The following is an 18,880-nucleotide window of genomic DNA, read 5'->3' as shown; positions in this document are numbered from 1 at the left end:
CTGCATATGAATAATGATTCACTGCGAAAATGACTTTGTTTACAACTCTGGTTTCACTGAGTGCTGAAGTGAAGCTCTGAAAAAAGGAGTGGTGTTAAGAAAGTTCCTCTTTCTTTTATAAGTTTCACAGGGACTTCTTTTTATAACGATCTATAAAAATTGGAGACATTCAAGCTTGTTGAAAGCTCCTCGGCACATTTTAAATCAAATAACCAGCTATAGAATGACTCGAATAAAACCCCCTTTTGGGTTTTTCTTTGTAAACTTTAACCAACGTGCTTTTCACCTTTGTTATTGATTTCAGACTTCCCTGGTAACTCCAAAGGAAGTAATTTTTAAAATCAATATTTATAAATATTGGCAAATTCTGATTTTTTTTACTATAACTATTTGTAGTGCAGGACCTAAAATAAGAGTTGTTTAAAGAGAAGCGGGGAGGGGGCGTCAATAACATTTTCTAGGTTGGCCAATTTTTAAAAAAAAAAATTTTTTTAACAATGCCTTGGTCGTGACTGACGTCACCACGTGACCTGTTTTAAGCCAATCAGGCACTCGTAGAGACGTGTAATCGGTCGCCAGATTATGGTTCGACAGGAGCGGAGTGAGGTGGCAGGGACTGGCAGCAGTTGACTCCGGTATAATAAGAGCTGGCTGTTTAGCTGTGTCATTTTTTGGCCTGGACACGATCCTTCAAGAAGGTGTGATTGTCACTGACAAGGTAACAGCTTTCACTCAGCTACTTTCTACTCCAGCGTTAGCCAGCTCTTCTTTGTAGCCTTTAACTGGCAAGTGTCCGCACCAATGCGAGGCTACAGCAGTTAGCCGTAGTGTTAGTCTTCAGGGTAGCGGATGTGAGATGATGTGAGGGCTGTCTGCCAAAACTGCAGCAAAGTGCTAGCTCGGCAGAGCAAGAACAAGTATGGTCTTTATTGAAATTTTGCCCAATTGTTTTGCTTGAAAACAGCATATCTGAAGTGATGTGCTTTACTTTTTCAGTGATAAAAGCAAGCTAGCTTATCCTTGCATCATCCGCAGAGAGGGAGCATCCTCCTGTTTTATTCCTTATCGTGAAGGTTTTCGTACTGCATTTATTTCTTCTCTCCCGGAAGTTCTTTCTCTATTTACCCAGAGTGAGCTAGCTAAAGTTGTTGTCAGGCTTGCCTGGCTGGCTGGTTCAGGAGTGGGTGTGGTGGCTGCAACAGGAGCTTCATTCATAGGATAAGTGATGCTAACCCCTGAGTTCGTCTGACAGCAGCTGTGTCTGAAGCAGCACCCAACCCCCCTTGGTTGCCACTCTAACAGCTGCCATCAGGTCCAGCTTCTTCATCCCACAAGCCTGGACAGCACAACTAATTGCACGGCAAGGTAGCTTCATATAATACACTGGACCGGTGGATTAATCTGGCTAAATTCTGGACATCCGTCTCTAAAAGTGGAAGGATAGCCTGCTGTGATGAAGCTGTTAGATTTCTTGATTTCTCTAAGCGCTGCCCCTCCTTAGGTTACCAGAAGCTCAAATATAAACCACCATAAAATGTTATCAGTGACCCGGAGGTAGAGGCGATAAGATCCACGTAATCAAGGCTCATTACTGCTCATTACAACTTTGCTTGGTTGGTGGGTGACTTGGTAAATGTACAATTTTTAGGCTTTTTAATGCATTTCTTTTTTATACACCATAGTGTGCTGCATCTTATTATACTGAACTTTAGGCTATGAACCCAAAAAAACAGTCACCTAAATATTCATGATTGTGTATATTTGTGGTGAGGCAAAGTTGGTTGAGCACGCCCAACAACTTCCTGGGATGTTAAAACAGGAATGACAAGGTCATCAGTGCAGGCTGTTGTGATAATCCGTCACGTGTTTACTGTAAGATTGAGAAACGAGTTTGACTGAGAGCTTGTTTAGTATTTGGTTTATATACATTTTTGATTTTCTAATAACTTGGTTCTCTACTTTTGTGTTTAACTGCACTTAATCTGCAAAATAAGTCTTTTTAGATGTGTGCATACAGAATTTGACACTTATCATGGGCATGAAGGTCATGGGCTTTTAATGGTTTATTTGAACTGCTCCTTCTCCACAGTGGAATTGTTTCTTTATTGACATACACCCCTACCAATATTTGGCTAAATGTCCTTTTGCAAGTTTTACCTAAACACTTTTGGTATCCATCAAAATGCACCTGTGCATTGTTTTAATTTTTAACTTAAGTTTGGACTCTATTCCCAGTTATCAGTTTTCGTCCTTTCCCAAAGGTCCTGCTCTATCCAGCGCTGCCATGTCGGCGAAGGCCATCTCAGAGCAGACAGGGAAAGAGCTGTTGTATAAGAACATCTGCACCTCGGCGGCCGTGCAGAACCGTTTCCATTATGCTAGTGTAACAGCTGAGACTGACTGGGCCCGCCTCACACAGGACCATTCATGGCTGCTGACAGAGGTAAGACTGTTTTTGTCCAGCTCATGAAGCCTGATTACAACCTTCAAAAGTTAATTTACCTACATGTGCTGTATTATAACAATCAGAGTGATTTGCATAGACTGTATAAAAGATGCACACAGCTTTCAGGTCTGAAAGGTGAAGCCATTTTGCACTGCCTTTAATGGTCACCAGGGACACATTAAAAACAATGCAGGTTTTAGACATTTTGCTATCACAGATTACAAAAGATTTAAAGTCCTAACCCTCGTTCTCAGTGTTTCAAAACAGGACTTTCACTCCAACCAGTGGGTTATGTCACATCAATCTTTTATAGTATCAGTGGTGACTGACTGGACACATCTGAAATGTGTCTGAACCTTTGCTGTGCCCATGTGTCAGTGCAACAACATGTCTGGCTCATGCGCTTCCTGTTTCGGCAGTTGATTGGCTCTCTCACAGCAGGGCTGGGAAACCCTACCCATCTTTATTGTTTCTACCATAGTCATACCACACTATCATACCAAAAAAAAAAAAACACGTGTGTCCTGTTTCTTTGCTCATCCCAAAAGAGGCTGGTGGTGAAGCCAGATCAACTGATAAAGCGGCGCGGGAAGCTCGGCCTAGTGGGCATCAACAAGGACCTGCAGGGCGTCCGGGAGTGGCTCAAAGACCACCTAATGAAGGAGACAACTGTGAGTTAACTGTACTCTCTCTTAGTGAGCATAAAACCCAGCCATGACTGTCTTTGTGGCAATAAAGCAAATCCACGTGCTGCAGTAGTTGGAACCACGAGAAACACATTGCATCATTTTCTGAGGAGGTATTTGATTCGAATGCAGTGACTGTTGCTAAGTAGAACATGACTGACGTGCTGTTCATGTTTAAAACGTCATCAACCAGAACCATATGTGAGGATGACTTTGCTTTGCTAATACAGGGCTGTTGTTGAGCAAGTTAGTTCAACATTTTTGTGAGATGATCAAGTGTCTTTTTTTTTTTTTTTTTTTTCTTTCCCTGCTCTGTGTGTCTAAATACACTTGCTGCATTGTCCTCACACAGTAAAGTTACTCTGAACCTAGATTAACTGGTTATTTATCTGTCTTGAACAGCCAGAGCTGGCAAGTCTTTAAATAAATCAACATTTAAAAAAGTAATCCTCACAGAAACTGTAGTATTAATACTATATTTGGTCTCTGAAACACCACAAAGGATCCTCATTTTGATATGAGAAGCACATGGAGGATTTTGCCTCAGTTGCCCTGCTGCTGCCTGTTTTTATTTGATATTATTTGCCCTTCTCTACTCGTAATAAGCTATTTGGATGTGAAATGGATGAACTAGAACTTTGAAGGTAGTTTGTAACGATGACAAGACCTAGTAAATGACAGGTCAATTTACATTTTTTTTATGTTATTCTTAAAGTTTTACTTTCACTTTAATATATAATACATGTAGTTTTCCTCTCAGTGTAGTGTTTGTGACCAGGTGTTTTTCTTGAATAGGTGGGAAAGGCAAAGGGTGTGCTGAAGAACTTCCTCATTGAGCCATTTGTCCCACACACACAGGTAATGTATGCCAGTATCTTGTCTTTCAGTCTAACACTCTCTAAGCTCCTCAGTTTGGAGAAGTTTTGTGGAGCAGTTCAATTTGTGTCATCAGTGGTTATTTCTTCTGTTGTAACTTGAATTTGCTGAATGGTCTACGGTTTCTGTGGTCTCAACTTCACAGCTAATCCCTTCTTGTCATGTCTTGTGTCTTGTCAGCAGGACAGATCCTGTATTTACATAAATGTTTTATTTTAATTAAGATTTGGTATCATTCTGAATTTCCCTGTTCAAACCAGGTTGTCACAGCAATATATAGTTAAGCTCAAAAGTTACGGTTATTTTTAGTTTAAAGTATTGTGTAATGGTAACTTTTAGTGTCCCTTTACACTTTCGTAGAGGTAGCCTTAAACTTCTATCATAGGGTATAATTCACACGTGTACTTTGCACCTTTGTATTAAGAGCCAATGTGATATTTCCTGCAGCTGCCCTCAAAGAATTCTGAGCAGAATGAAAGTATTGCATCACAGGACCTCTGATGTGAGAAGAATTTGTAAAAAAATAGCTTCCTTTATTTTAAATGAAGCACACTGCTGCATCCTGTCAGACTGAAAGAGGAAAATGGGAATCAAATTCTTATACAAATCTGCTGACGATGTTGGCAGGTCATCAGCTGGGGTCATGTCTGACCCGGATTATCCTCCCCCCAGATGATTAATTAAATTACCTTGTGGCGTTTAAAAAAAATTGGTCTGTAGGAAAACCCTTCATACCTACTTTAGAGAGTATTTCTTGATTTTTTATTTTTTTTATTTATTTATTTTTTTTCCCCTTGGTGTGCTGTGCTTCTTTAAATATATAGTAATAATTGATAAGCCCCAAGTCTGATAAAACTTAATTGCAGTGGAAAGTCAAGTTGTTGTTGTTGTTGTTGTGGTAATAAATAATAAACCAAACTACAAGAATCAGTTCCTCAGACTGGGATCTCCGTTGCCTCAGCCATTCTCATCAAATCCTCTCAGAAAAATGAAAAGGAGTAGAATGACTTAACCAGGATCAGTGCTTCCTGGTTGACCCAGTCGATCTAGGACCTTATAAGTGAGAACAAGCTCCAAGTTATGTGTGTTCTGTCTGTAGGTCAGTGTGCATTTGATTAGTTTGTTGATTTTTCTTAACAATTTCTCGCAGAGAACTGAATGTTGAAACCACTTGTTGGCCTTATGTAAATATTGCGCAGCATTTCCAAACAAAATCAGTAAAGACGTATTTGCGTGTCCTTGCATGTCGCTGAACTCCCTGTTTACTCACTCAGGAGGAAGAGTTTTATGTATGCATCTATGCCACACGTGAGGGCGACCACGTGCTTTTCCACCACGAGGGAGGAGTGGAGGTGGGTGACGTGGATGCCAAGGCCCAGAAGCTGATGGTTCCAGTGGATGGCAAGCTCACTGAGGACCTAGTCAAAGAGCAACTGCTTACACAAGTTCCCGACGACAAGGAGGAGTACGGAAACCTTTTTCTAAAATTGTCTTTATTATTTAAAGACATATAAATTTCATTATTTAAATATTCTTTTTAAGTATAAAACAAATGGTGACATTTGAATCTGAGTCATTTTGTGCTTTGAACCTAATTGGATCACTTAGTAGTTCACAGTAGTAGTAGTTAGTGATCAGGCTCTCTGTTAAAACACAGAGACATTTGAGCAGAGATGTGATTAGCCAGATATTGAATGAAATATAGAAAATAATACAGGAATAACTGTAAAATCGCAGTATATTTAGTTTTCGCACCTTCTTGTTGCTTTTTATTTTCTTTCTTAACCAAAGAGGCTCTCTGTATTCAGAAAATCTTTTATCCTTTGCTGTTTTGACCTTGACTAATGTTTAGCTTCTTTTATGTAAACTTAGCAGTGTGCTAAGTAAATACTCTTATCTCTTTTAAACAATAGAAAGAAACATAAAAGATACTCTCTAAGTATTCAGCGTGGCTGCTTAGCAATACTCTACCATTTTGTTCTTGCCTAGTGAGACACAAAGCTTCACAAAAGTTCTCTTATGTGCTGATTAAGTCTAATTTTGTTTCCCTTCTCACAGTGTTTTGGCCAGTTTTATAGTCGGCCTCTTCAACTTGTATGAGGACCTCTACTTTACCTACCTTGAAATCAACCCTCTTGGTAAAGCTCTTTTATTCTGAAATATTACACTCTGCTCATTATGTATTGCAGAAACAAAAATGCTGATTTAAAAAAAAATAAAAAATAAAAATCTAGATTGCTACCATGCTATGTTAGTAATTCATTGGTGGAAAACATACAAATTAACTCAAAATTTCTGCCTTTTCACAGTCGTCAATCAAGACGGAGTATATGTCCTTGACATGGCAGCCAAGATTGATGGCACAGCGGATTATATCTGCAAGGCTAAATGGGGGGACCTTGAGTTTCCTCCACCCTTTGGCAGAGAGGCGTACCCTGAGGTGAGATTTGAAGAGCTGTAATTGGACAGGCTGTTTGTTTATAGTTCTCTGGATCCTTTAATTTTCACTGATTTGATTTAAAATGTGACTTTAACTTAGATCTACTCATATGTACAATGATTGGTCAGTCCATTTCTCCATCCTTGTGCACTTACTGACCACAGTTTGGTATTCACCACTCTGTCTTGTTACTTGTAGGAGGCCTACATAGCTGATCTGGATGCAAAGAGTGGTGCAAGTCTGAAGCTGACCCTGCTGAATCCCCGAGGCAGGATCTGGACCATGGTGGCCGGAGGAGGTGCTTCTGTTGTTTACAGGTAGTCCATCACATACAGCATACATTTGAACTCTATACCACTTCTTTGCCTTTATGGCTTGAAGTTTCAAAGCTTGTTAGACTGAAGTTTTGCTTTCTAACAAACCCCAGCTTGACTTTTCTGTTGCCAGCTTAATATTTTTTTTAAGGTTAATTACAGCTGATAGAATCGCATCATTTCTCTTCTTCAGCGACACCATCTGCGATCTGGGTGGGGTGGACGAGCTGGCTAATTATGGCGAGTACTCAGGCGCACCCAGTGAACAGCAGACCTACGACTACGCAAAAACCATCTTGTCTCTCATGACACGTGAAAAACATCCTCTAGGTGGGTGAAGCCTGGACTTGATTACATTAGAGCTTATTTTCCTGAACGGGATGAAAAGCTGGTGGGAGGAGGCTACAACTGTCAGATAAAGTCTGCGTTTGTTTGCTGTGTCCTTGAAGTGTAGAAATACTTGGTGGATCCTTCCTCTGCTGTGTGAGCTAATTGTGCTGCTTCGGTGTGACACACTGTTCACTATGTGGGGAGTTGCCAGCAATAGACTTCATGTATGTTACTCGGGTGTTGAATTTCAGTCATGAGCATTTCGTAACACCTTTCCTTATCCTACAGGGAAAGTGCTGATCATTGGAGGAAGCATTGCAAACTTCACCAACGTAGCAGCCACATTCAAGGTGAAACGCACTGATATTTATGATATTTATCTGAAAATCTTCTGCACAGTTATAAAGAATCACTGTAATGTTTAAAGAGGAAAAAATGGCTTATACACAATATTTAATTTCTTAAACTTTGAAAGAATGATGTCACTGTATTTTCAGCAAGTCCTGAATTAGCAGAGATTTGTGTTATGTGTAATATCAAAACATTTATACCCATAGCTGCTCATACATGCAATACACAAACTAGACTGGTTCCTAATTTATGTTCAGAAACATGTTAAGGCAGTGTTAGCCCTACCTGCCTTAACATGTTTTCTCAGATTACTTTAAAATCTGAAGGCAGGTCAGAGTAGAAAGCCATACTAATGCTTTGAATTATTAAATGGTCTCAATAAAATTTCACTCTTCCTGGTTGATATACTTGTACTTTTTGTGCATAACAAAGCTGATCTGCTTGTCCTTCCTCAGGGCATTGTCAGGGCCATTAAAGATTACCAAGGCCCTCTGAAGGAACACGAGGTCACCATTTTTGTTCGACGTGGCGGTCCGAACTACCAAGAGGGACTCAGGGTGATGGGGGAAGTAGGTGAGTAAGACTGGACTAATACTCGGGCCTAACTCGTGAAATACATGACATCCATCCAGTATACATCCAAGTCGAGTTCTTGGATCTAGATTAAGGAGCTTTTTTTCTTTTTTTTTTTTCTATGCAGGGAAGACCACAGGGATCCCCATTCATGTGTTTGGAACTGAAACCCATATGACTGCCATTGTTGGGATGGCACTGGGCCACCGACCAATCCCTAACCAGCCCCCGATGGACGCCCATACAGCCAACTTTCTCCTCAATGCTAGCAACAGTGCAGCGGTATAATTATTCACTAATTCTTGGGTCAATATCGGATGGTGTGTCAGTCAGTGCCCACTCTCTTAAACAAATTAGATGTTAGATGGGGTTTTGTTATAAGTTAAACAGTAAGTGGTTCACACAAGTACATTTCAGTGTTTGAGAAAGGAGAAGAAAAGGGTTATTGCTCAAAATGACATGTATTTATACTGTAGTTGTCTCCATAATGCAGGGTCATGACTAGCAAAAGGGTGTAACCTAAATTGGATTTATTTACTTTATATGCAATTGAGAGTGACGTGTTTAAACACAGTTTAAGCTCGTTTAGCGCCTCTATAGTGTGTGTGTGTGTGAGCTGTATGAACTTATGACCTCGTTGGGGGTGAAGCCACTGTTTCTAACTATGCTATGCATGCTCTTTGGTAACCTCTGTCAGCCTGTCCTGTAAATCTTTCCCTTTTCTTTGCCAGACTCCAGCTACAACAAGGACTGCTTCATTCTCCGAGCCCAAGTCGCCCACTGATACCTGCCCGGCCAAGAAGTGTAAAGCAGGGCTTCCAACAGGTAACGAACAGTCATTCATGCTGAACTGCTTCCTATCAGCAAGAGCCCATATTTACTCATGCACCTCTGCTTTTTTTTTTTTTTTTTTTTTTTTTCCTTTTTTTTTTTTTTTTTCCTTTTTTTCCCCTCTCATCCTGGCTTCTCCTTTCCTGCTGAAATACCACCACCAATATTCTGCAATTTATTTTCCTTCTCTTTTCCTCCTTTTCTTATTTCACACCAACTTACATCCGCCCTTTTCATGCTTGTTTCTCTAAGACTCGCTCCATTCTATACTGTGGCCTCTGAAGAATGTGGTCACAGGCGATTGGAAAGGTAAGTGATAGGTGTGCCATGGCCTCACTGCTCTGGGCTTCCTACACATTCATCACTGGTTTGAACTTTTCCCCCCTTGTTTGCTGCTCACCTTTCTAGTCTTGGTGTATATGAAGGACGTATGTTCACATCACATCAGGGCATCATATTCTTATGAATGCTGCATACTTTTTTTAATATGCTTTTTTTTTTTAACTTTTTATAATGAATAAGTATGGTTTGTAATAAAAACTAGAAATTAAGTTTAAGCATATTGGTTTTTTTTGTTTTTTTCTAAGGCCTCTTCACACTGGATTTTGTGTTCTTTAGGATTAGTAGTGTTGAAGTCAAAAGCAGCCATGCAAACATGAAGTTTTGATTACTTAACTAAACTGTTCATATTGCCTTTTACAGCAGTACAGTAAAGGCATGCTCCATAGCAGCTGAGCACTGCATGGTCTCTTCCTCTGCTGTGCTTCTAACGCAGTGTTTTCAGTGATGACACATGGTTGCAAAAATGCGGTGAAGTGTGTTGAGTGAATAACTTGCAGCAAAGACTCAATTTTTGTTCTCTTCTTGTGTTTGTGCCTGTTTTTTGTTGTATTTTGTGTTTCCGTCCTGTGGGTGTCACAGAAGCTCAAGCCTCTTCAGGCTGCAGCGGAGGTATGGAAGGGTGTGAAAAACCTGTTTTCCTGCCCTCTCCGTCCTTTGTCCCTCTGCTTTCCCCTCTAACGTTTATCTTCTTTACACTCTTATGGCTTACTCGTTTGACACTGCCTTGTAATCATTATTTTAAAAAACGTAAAGCAAAAACCTTGAGCTATAACTGTTAGTAGAAATTCTTCAGTTCAAGACGCAGGCGCAAGAATCAGTTCTGTATTTAAAATATTCTGCACATCTCAGAGATGTAACGACAGAAGGCAGAGAGAGAGACTTGGAAGGACTGGAATAAGTTTGAGAATGTATTTTTACTAAACAGTAAGAGTTTTAAAGCACATGCACTAACGTGATCTCTGCTTTCAAGAATTTGTTTTTCAAATTTTTCAGATGCTCTGAACCTTTCTTTGTAATGTAATCATTACAAAAAATTTGATCTTTATCGGCAGTCAAGGATCTGTCAGACAGTATTTTATATTTCCATGTGGCAACATACCACAGATAGCACTCTAGTCTTTTGCCGAATACTTCACTTTGAAAATGATGGCCGTATACTGCCAGCAATGGAGGAAGTGAAGTTGCTGGTTTTCTTATCCGGGGTAAAAAATGGCAGCTGCATATGTGGTGTCCATATTCTTTTCATGCAAATGTCCTAGTTTTTAATGATGTTACATTGCAAATTAATGTTGTTAACGCTGTGGCTTGGAGAGAGCGGACAAAATAAATCGTGCAGATCCTGTGTGGGGTGGTATTTTTCTCTTCCTGGTCCATCTGTCCTCAGTGAATCCTGTCTTTATTCTAATTCTTACCATCCCCATTCCTGCTGTTTCCCTGAGCCAGAATTCCCTCTTCATCTGTGAATGGGTTTTAGTTCAGTTTCCACTTCTGACTTGTCTCTGTGTAATTTTTTTTTTTCTTCTTTTTTTTCTTCCTCTCAGCTAAAGCAACCACTCTCTTCAGAAAAAACACCAAGACCATTGTTTGGGGCATGCAGACACGCGCCGTGCAAGGCATGCTGGACTTTGACTACGTATGCTCCCGGGAAGAACCCTCTGTGGCAGCCATGGTCTACCCCTTCACGTAGGTTGCGCTATTTCCCTCTGAATTAAATTAGAAGAGTGTGACTGTAGAATACTAAATAGAGTTAACTGCACAAATCAAATGATTTTTTTTTTCTCTCTCTGCTCGAAATCTCTAAATCTACTCTTGCTGGTGTTTAGTTGTTTCTGTTTTTATCTTTGTCATATTTGTAAAATACTGAGCCTTTTTCTAAAAGCGTATTATCAGTTTAGGCAGATTGTAAGTCGTGTACACATACAATAAAGGCTTATAACCTTCCATGTTTCCAAGTGGCAAATTCTTGTAGAACATCTTAAGCTGCTTAAGTCTTCCCAATGTTCCTCTGTATCTGTAAGCCTGTATCTGTAAGAGTTTGTCAGTGTTGTCCGATCTGTGCTGCATGGGCATCGCCTTTCCTCACCTATAGAGGTGTCCATATAGTAAGTGATTCACAGTGATGCAGCAACCAAAAACCAGACTTATCAATTGAGCTGAATTTGAGTTAAACTTCTGTTTTCAATAGGAAGCCCCAAACACAAATGATAAACCTTTAATTGACAGGGTTTAAGGAACTGACAAGAATTCATTTTGCAGTTGCAAAGTATCCATTAGTTGTACTGAATGGAGTTGGGGAGTGTTATTGAATTTTATTGTTTTATTTATATTTTGATATTGCTAGGGATGATGCAATGATCGGGGACCATTCTTAATTTTGTTGTTCCTGTGACAATGACAAAGTTTCTGATTTTACTGCTGTGTTTCGAAAAGTTCTTCATATTTTGCTGATATGTTTCTGTTTGTTGCTCAGCGGAGATCACAAGCAGAAGTTTTACTGGGGCCACAAAGAGATCCTGCTGCCGGTCTATAAGAACATGGCCGATGCCATGAAGAAGCACCCCGAGGTAGACGTCCTGATCAGCTTTGCTTCGCTGCGCTCTGCCTTTGACAGCACAGTGGAAGCCATGCAGTACCCACAGGTATGAAGAGCGACTGTACAGTGTGTTGAGCTTCCACTAAAATTTTTCAGAGTGGATCCAGTTTATTTAATTGTGTTTTCAGATTCACACCATCGCCATCATAGCCGAGGGCATCCCCGAAGCTCTGACTAGGAAGGTGATAAAGATGGCCGACGAGAAAGGAGTCACCATCATTGGCCCTGCCACGGTACAGAGCTTCATCCCCCTGAACATCTTTGTTAAAAACATTTACACTCCTGCAGTCCTGCGTGCTGCACAACAACATTGAATATTTAGTATTTACTGCTGTTTACACTTAGCTAGATTAATGTGATGGTGTTGTGTTTAGTATGTTGCTTTGTTTTTTTTTTTTTTGCTTGTTTTCTATTCTTCTCTCAACAGGTGATCCAGGAGATTTTTATTTTTATTTTTCTCCCCCCCCTTTCTCACTGTCCCTCTCCCCTTCTGTTTTTCCTTTCCTTCCTCTTTCTTTCTCCCTTTCCTATCCCTCACTCATGTCTGTCCCGTCTGTAACATCTGAAAATAAAATATAATAAATAATAAAAACAAAGATGGACCAATACGGCAATGCCACGATGATCCATTTGGCAAAGTAAATCCATTGGGTATCCTTGTTGGTCTTCAGACAACAATTCTGATGGCTAAAGAACCAAATGGGACAGGCAAAAAAAGGAAAAAAAACCCCAAACATTTACACTCATCATTAACACGGCTATAAGTTTATAGACTGTAGTGTGGTATTTAATAGCCCAGCTAAAAGGGCTATTAAATCTTTCTGGTAAACATGGTGGATTAAATGCAGATTATTCTTGTTAAATAGGTTGGTGGCATCAAGCCAGGCTGTTTTAAGATTGGCAACACAGGCGGTATGCTGGACAACATCCTGGCTTCTAAACTTTACCGTCCCGGAAGTGTGGCGTATGTGTCGCGCTCTGGGGGAATGTCCAACGAGCTGAACAACATCATCTCACGCACTACAGATGGCGTCTATGAAGGGGTGGCCATCGGAGGAGACAGGTACAAAAACTTAATTGCAGATCATTTACTTGAGAGAATTTTTTCATTTAAAAAAAAAAAAATGCATAAATCAATTCTTGACCAAAAAAAGATTCTAGTTCCAGAAATGAGTGCTTACGTTTCTCTCTGTCCAGATATCCAGGCTCGACCTTCATGGACCACGTCCTACGTTATCAGGACACTCCAGGAATTGAGATGATTGTTGTACTGGGAGAGGTGGGAAGCATTTAATATCTAAATTATTTGGTGTGTGCTACTTGTACTAAATAGAATCTTGTTTTTAATATGTCCTTTACTTTGACACAGATTGGTGGAACAGAGGAGTACAAGATCTGCCAGGGCATCAAGGAAGGCAGGATAACAAAACCTGTGGTCTGCTGGTGCATTGGAACCTGCGCCACCATGTTTGCCTCAGAGGTCAGTTAGCTCTGGAAATCCTGGCTTTGGATTTTATTGCTGCTCTTACCTGGAAGAAATTTTTTCCAGTAATATGTTTTACTGCCATCTTCAGGTTCAGTTTGGCCATGCAGGAGCTTGTGCCAACCAGGCTTCAGAGACAGCGGTGGCCAAGAACCAGGCTCTGAGGGATGCTGGAGCTTATGTACCAAAGAGCTTTGATGAGCTGGGTGACGTCATCAAGTGAGAAATACTTTTCATGCTAATTTCCTAAAGTTTGGAACTGACAGGTTTCCGGGTTCCTCACTGTTATTGTGTTTGTGGTGAAACAGGACTGTGTATGATGAATTAGTGGCCAATGGTACCATCGTTCCTGCCCAGGAGGTTCCTCCCCCAACAGTACCTATGGATTATTCCTGGGCCCGGGTAAGAACTTTATAATAGTCCTTTGTAAACTTAGAAGCCAAGAAATACTGGATATAATGGTTATTTGTGGAATTTGTTGGGTTTTTTTTCCAGGAGTTGGGCCTGATTCGTAAGCCAGCCTCATTCATGACAAGCATCTGTGACGAGCGAGGCCAGGAGCTCATCTATGCTGGCATGTCCATCACTGAGGTCTTCAGAGAAGAGATTGGTATAGGAGGAGTGCTAGGATTGCTCTGGTTCCAGCGCAGGTCAGTATGATGTCAAGAACACTGTTAGTTGTTAAGAATGTAGGATCAATTTCACACTTTTTTTTTTTTTTCTCTGTTTAGGTTACCACGCTACGCCTGCCAGTTCATTGAAATGTGCCTGATGGTGACTGCTGATCATGGGCCTGCAGTCTCCGGCGCTCACAACACGATTGTCTGTGCTCGTGCGGGCAAAGACCTTATCTCAAGCCTCACATCCGGCCTGCTCACTATCGTCAGTACTGCTCACATATTGATCAGTCATTGATCATGTCATCTTTTGTTGTTGTAGTCCCCCCCCCCCCCCCCCCCCCCCCCAAATCTATCTTGTATTTTATGAGCTGCTCAGCTGACAGCATGATTTCTGACAAACTGGCCATAATGTTACGGAATTGAAACGCAATTTATTCCTAAAAATCAGGGGGACCGTTTCGGAGGTGCTCTGGATGCGGCTGCAAAGCAGTTCAGCAAGGCATTTGACAGCGGCATGATCCCCATGGAGTTTGTCAACAAGATGAAGAAGGATGGCAAGCTGATTATGGGTATCGGCCACAGGGTCAAATCAGTAAGCAACACTCTTTATACAATAAACAGTGCTCTAATCTGTAAATGAGCCTCTTATTTATCAGTGTTTTGACTCGTATTTGTTAATTGCTTCTTCTGAGTTTGATTAAGATGGACACGCAGCCATTGTTTTAAATGGAGTTTGATTCGGTTTCAGATCAACAACCCAGACATGCGAGTGCAGATTCTGAAGGACTTTGTGAAGCAGAATTTTCCTTCCACCCAGCTGCTTGACTACGCCCTCGATGTAGAAAAGATCACCACCTCTAAGGTATTTTACACAGAGTGAAGTAGACGATGGAAACTTGTGTGTACAAGCAAAACAGTGAAATGATGAAATGGCAACAGAAAGCTGCTACATCTAAAGAACCTGATGACTGCTTTGACATTCAGGATTCAGAGATTGGGCTTTGCTGTCAAATAATTTGGTTAAACACTTTGAACAGAAGATTTCATTTATTTTTACAGCAGGCAAGCAATTATTCTCAGTTTTCTGCACAGGTGACCACACCTGCAGATTCCATGATTGACAGTGGAATGTAACCAGAACGAAGACCTGGATTTTATAGTTCTATAAATAATATTAAACATTAATCAGGCTTTTTAATCTCATTTAACACTTTTTGTTCTAATTTGTGCTGTTATTCAGGGACGTGTGTCAGAACCCACACCCAATGAAAACTTGTTATATTTTTTTTTAATTCAATTTAACCAGGAAATTCAACTGTTGAGCTTTTAGACTCTGCCAAGATGGAGAGAAATAACTTTTTTTTTTGATAGTGGGTGAAGCTGCAGCTACCAGAGAAAACCTGTGACATACAAACACCATAGCAGAAGGTCCTGAACATTCTTTGTGAGGCAACAGCGATAACCTCTGAGCCACTATTAGATCCAATAAAAAGATTGATAAGATCTAGAAGAGGCTGTGTGCTCTCTGCAGCTTTGGACTGCAAGTCCTTTCCTCAATTTCATGTTAAAATAACATTCAAGCATTTTGATTTTGATTTATTTTTTTTCCCAGAAACCCAACCTGATCCTAAATGTAGACGGCTTTATTGGTGTTGCCTTCGTGGACATGCTTAGAACTTGTGGAGGCTTCACACGGTAAGAATACGAGATGGCATCGTGAGGTGTTACTTCTGTAAGCTTTGGTGCGTGTGCTTTGATTGGATGGATCTTATCACCAATATCTGTTTGGGTTTTTTTTGTTTTAATTACAGCATTACAAAAAAGAGAAATACTGTATAAAGAAATGGAAGCCAATAATAAAAGGGGCAGACAAAATGTGCATGGATTTGCACTTTTAATATCCCTTCATTTCCCTTCCCCCCCCCCTCCCTTTTCTTATCTCCCTCTCCTCCTCCTTTCCTTCCCTCCCTCCGGCCATCTTTCCCTTCCTTAGATGGAATTACGCAAAAGTGTTATATGAGCATGTAAACACATGGCCAGGGATGATTCAAGTATTACACTTATTAAATTTGTCAAAATGAATATGCAGTGGGGAGAAATAGAACAGTAAGAAAATCAGATAAATAGATGAATAAATAGAGACACCACTACAGGGGCCACGTGTTGTTAGTATTCCTGCTCTTTTAGATTGGCACTCTAAGGTAGTGTAAATGAAATGTAATGAGTAAAAAGAGAAGAATACTACGAAATATTATCGGTGTCAATATTATCACTGGGTGTTACAGGAAGCCTGTAGTTGTTAACAGAAACCATAATAAACACTCTGATATGCTTACAGCTACATTATTTAGATTTAACCAAAAGTGCATGTTATTCGATGGCTTGTGGAGAATTCAGATGGCTGAGATGCAATGTCTGCACTGTTGCTGTGTGTCGAGGGGACACTGTCCAGTATTGTTTCTCACATGAATGTTGAACTGTCTCCAGAGACGAGGCTGACGAGTTTGTGGAGATCGGTGCACTAAATGGGATCTTTGTCCTCGGCCGTAGCATGGGCTTCATTGGTGAGTTCCCTTTAAAATGGAGCCATGATATTCTCTGTGACAACCTTTAAAACTGTCTCTAACCTGAGTTTGTTTTGTTAGGCCATTACCTGGATCAGAAGAGGCTGAAACAGGGTCTGTACCGCCACCCATGGGATGACATCTCCTACGTGCTCCCTGAACACATGTCCATGTAATTCCCTTGTCACAGAATGGAAATCGCTTCCAGACGAAGATGTCAGGCGGTATTACACATCTCATGTAACTTGTATCTCCTCTCTAGTTATGATAGCAGCTGCCAAGGGGGGTGGAACTGGGCAGGGTTACTTTGGAAAGTGGGAAGTACTGTTTATCTGAGGAACCTGGGTAGAAGTTTTCAATCTAGTTTTTATGGAGGAAAAAGGGGAAGTATATTTCTAGGCTCAGTTTTTGAGAACTAATTTAAAAGGTCTGAGATGTAACTTGTTTAGTTTTTAACAAAGAGCCACACCAATGCAAATCTTAGCTGCAGGAGCACAAAATCACTTGGTACACAGAGTCAAAATTGAGAGATGGTTATGCTTAGTTGGGTATAGGAGCAAGATCCAAGCAAAATTTCAGTCCTTAATCCTGCAATGCATAGTCCGCATAGTAACCTCTGTTAATGGCTGCAAAGCATTTTTTTAAAATACTTAATCTGCCTGGTTTAGACCACAAGAAAAGGTGCTTAAATGTGCTTTCTGGCTTTCCGAGTGCTGCAAATTAGTTTAAACACTAGATCCCTTTTTAAACTCCTTCACCATGATTCACTCCTAACAAAAAATAGTCAATCTCATCCCAAATTAAACCAAAGTTATTTTAGGGTGTTTTGTTTATTTAATTAAAAAAAAGAAAGGGGGAAAAAAAAAGCAAGATGCAGTGGTAGATGGTACAAATGTCATGAAAAGGATACATCATTATGGAAATGAGAGGAATTAGACACAAGTCAGGAGTCTCTCCACCATTTGCCTTTCATGAAACCAGCCCGGGTTATAGTTAAGTTAATCAGTTTGTTAGTATTCTAATAACTGTAGAAAAAAGGAAGCTGTAGACGCATCAAGAAGAGGCGAACAAATGCTTCATGAATGAGTCCTGTGAGTCTGGAAAGCCTCTTTTGGTGAGGGACCATGAAAGCAGTTTGCTTTACTTTGGAAACTTACAGCACATAATCCGGATGTTCTCCAACTTCCAGTAAAAACTCACAACACTCTGTAACAGCCCACTGTAATGTCTGCTGTGCTTAATCTGTTTTTATTTAAATGTGAAAAAAGCTTTTTTTGTTTTGTAATATGCTGTCATAAAGTAGTAAAATAAAGAACTTATTGTTTTTCTTTTATTTTGTCATCTTTTATTTATTTATTTTTATTTTATTTATTTTTTTTTACTTAGAAGAAAGTTTACTTTCCTCTTGAATGGAAAATCCTTAAACTTAATTCTGAACATTTATCTCTAACATGGGCAGTAATTACATTTAAATACAAAGCAAAAAACTAAACACCCGCCTTTACCAGCATCACTGTCCATCGGCTGTATCCTGAGCTGCTGATGAGGAATTGTTTGCTCTTCTGGACTTTAAAACTTCATTCTTCAGGTCATACCACAGTATATCAATAAAAAGGTAAATTGGATGTAAATGTGTATTCACATATAGATATATAGAGAAAGATGGATATATTGGGATGTCATTCAGACTGCAGAAGTGTAGTCGAATGGTAACGAGAGGGCAGCATTACAGACATTGAGGATGGCTACAAGTACCTGGGAATCCCACAGGCAACTGGAAATCATGAATCTCCAAATACCTGTAAAGAGGAGGAGTCAGCTCCTTTGGCCAGCTTATCTGGTGATTGGATAAGCTGGCCAAAGGAGGAAATGGAAGGCACAGACATCAAGACAGGAAATGTACTGACCATGCATGGAAGGTTTCACCCCAAATCCAGCACCCTGTGACTGTACAGTAAGCGGAAAGAAGGAAGCCAGGGACTACTGAGTGTCAGAACCACTGTCCAGGATGAGACAACGAACATCCATGAATACATCAAGAAGATGGCCACAAGCAACCGTGTGCTTAGTGAATACCTCAGGCGACAGAAACCCAAGAAAGAAAAGCTCCAGGAAGAGAAACCATCATGGAAGGACAGGCCCCTGCACCTTACATCAAGAAATCCTACCAGTGGCTGGACTGAAAGACGGCACAGAGGCACTAATCATGGCAGTGGATGAACAAGCTCTGAGCATAAGATCCATAGAGGCTGGGGTTTATCACACCAGATGAGACCCCAGGTGCAGAGATGCCTCTCAAACAATCCACCCGCCAGGATAACGACCTTTCGCAAGGCAAGAGGGGGGGAAAAAAAAAAAATATATATATATATATAATAAATAAATTCACAGTTGATTAATGATTTGTGTTCCTCTCACTTTTGTCATGGTC

General features: G+C 40.4%; 1 protein-coding gene across 3 annotated transcripts; it reads left to right on the top strand.

Moving 5' to 3' along the window:
* The first annotated feature begins 597 nt into the window (after positions 1-597).
* Positions 598-17,737, top strand: aclyb (ATP citrate lyase b). Of its 3 annotated transcripts, XM_085360781.1 has the most exons (30): positions 598-718; positions 2,262-2,443; positions 2,995-3,117; positions 3,928-3,990; positions 5,283-5,473; positions 6,067-6,146; positions 6,318-6,448; positions 6,647-6,765; positions 6,956-7,092; positions 7,381-7,442; positions 7,899-8,016; positions 8,144-8,298; positions 8,748-8,841; positions 9,100-9,156; positions 9,769-9,798; positions 10,731-10,872; positions 11,660-11,828; positions 11,911-12,015; positions 12,649-12,845; positions 12,980-13,061; positions 13,152-13,262; positions 13,357-13,484; positions 13,574-13,667; positions 13,761-13,915; positions 13,997-14,147; positions 14,334-14,477; positions 14,634-14,747; positions 15,498-15,580; positions 16,373-16,449; positions 16,531-17,737. In XM_085360781.1, the coding sequence occupies exons 2-30, from the start codon at positions 2,285-2,287 to the stop codon at positions 16,623-16,625; spliced, it is 3,366 nt and encodes a 1,121-aa protein (XP_085216907.1). In that variant the 5' UTR covers positions 598-718; positions 2,262-2,284; the 3' UTR covers positions 16,626-17,737. The 3 variants fall into 3 exon arrangements, with proteins under 3 accessions (XP_085216907.1, XP_085216908.1, XP_085216909.1); XM_085360782.1 differs by lacking the exon at positions 9,769-9,798; XM_085360783.1 differs by lacking the exons at positions 9,100-9,156; positions 9,769-9,798.
* The last annotated feature ends 1,143 nt before the right edge of the window (positions 17,738-18,880 follow it).

Source organism: Diplotaxodon limnothrissa, linkage group LG8 (genome assembly GCF_057381915.1).
Source record: "Diplotaxodon limnothrissa isolate DT_005_m linkage group LG8, D_limnothrissa_male_GT1.1, whole genome shotgun sequence".
In the NCBI taxonomy this organism is placed as follows: domain Eukaryota; kingdom Metazoa; phylum Chordata; class Actinopteri; order Cichliformes; family Cichlidae; genus Diplotaxodon; species Diplotaxodon limnothrissa.
This window is presented reverse-complemented; position numbering and strand designations above follow the sequence as displayed.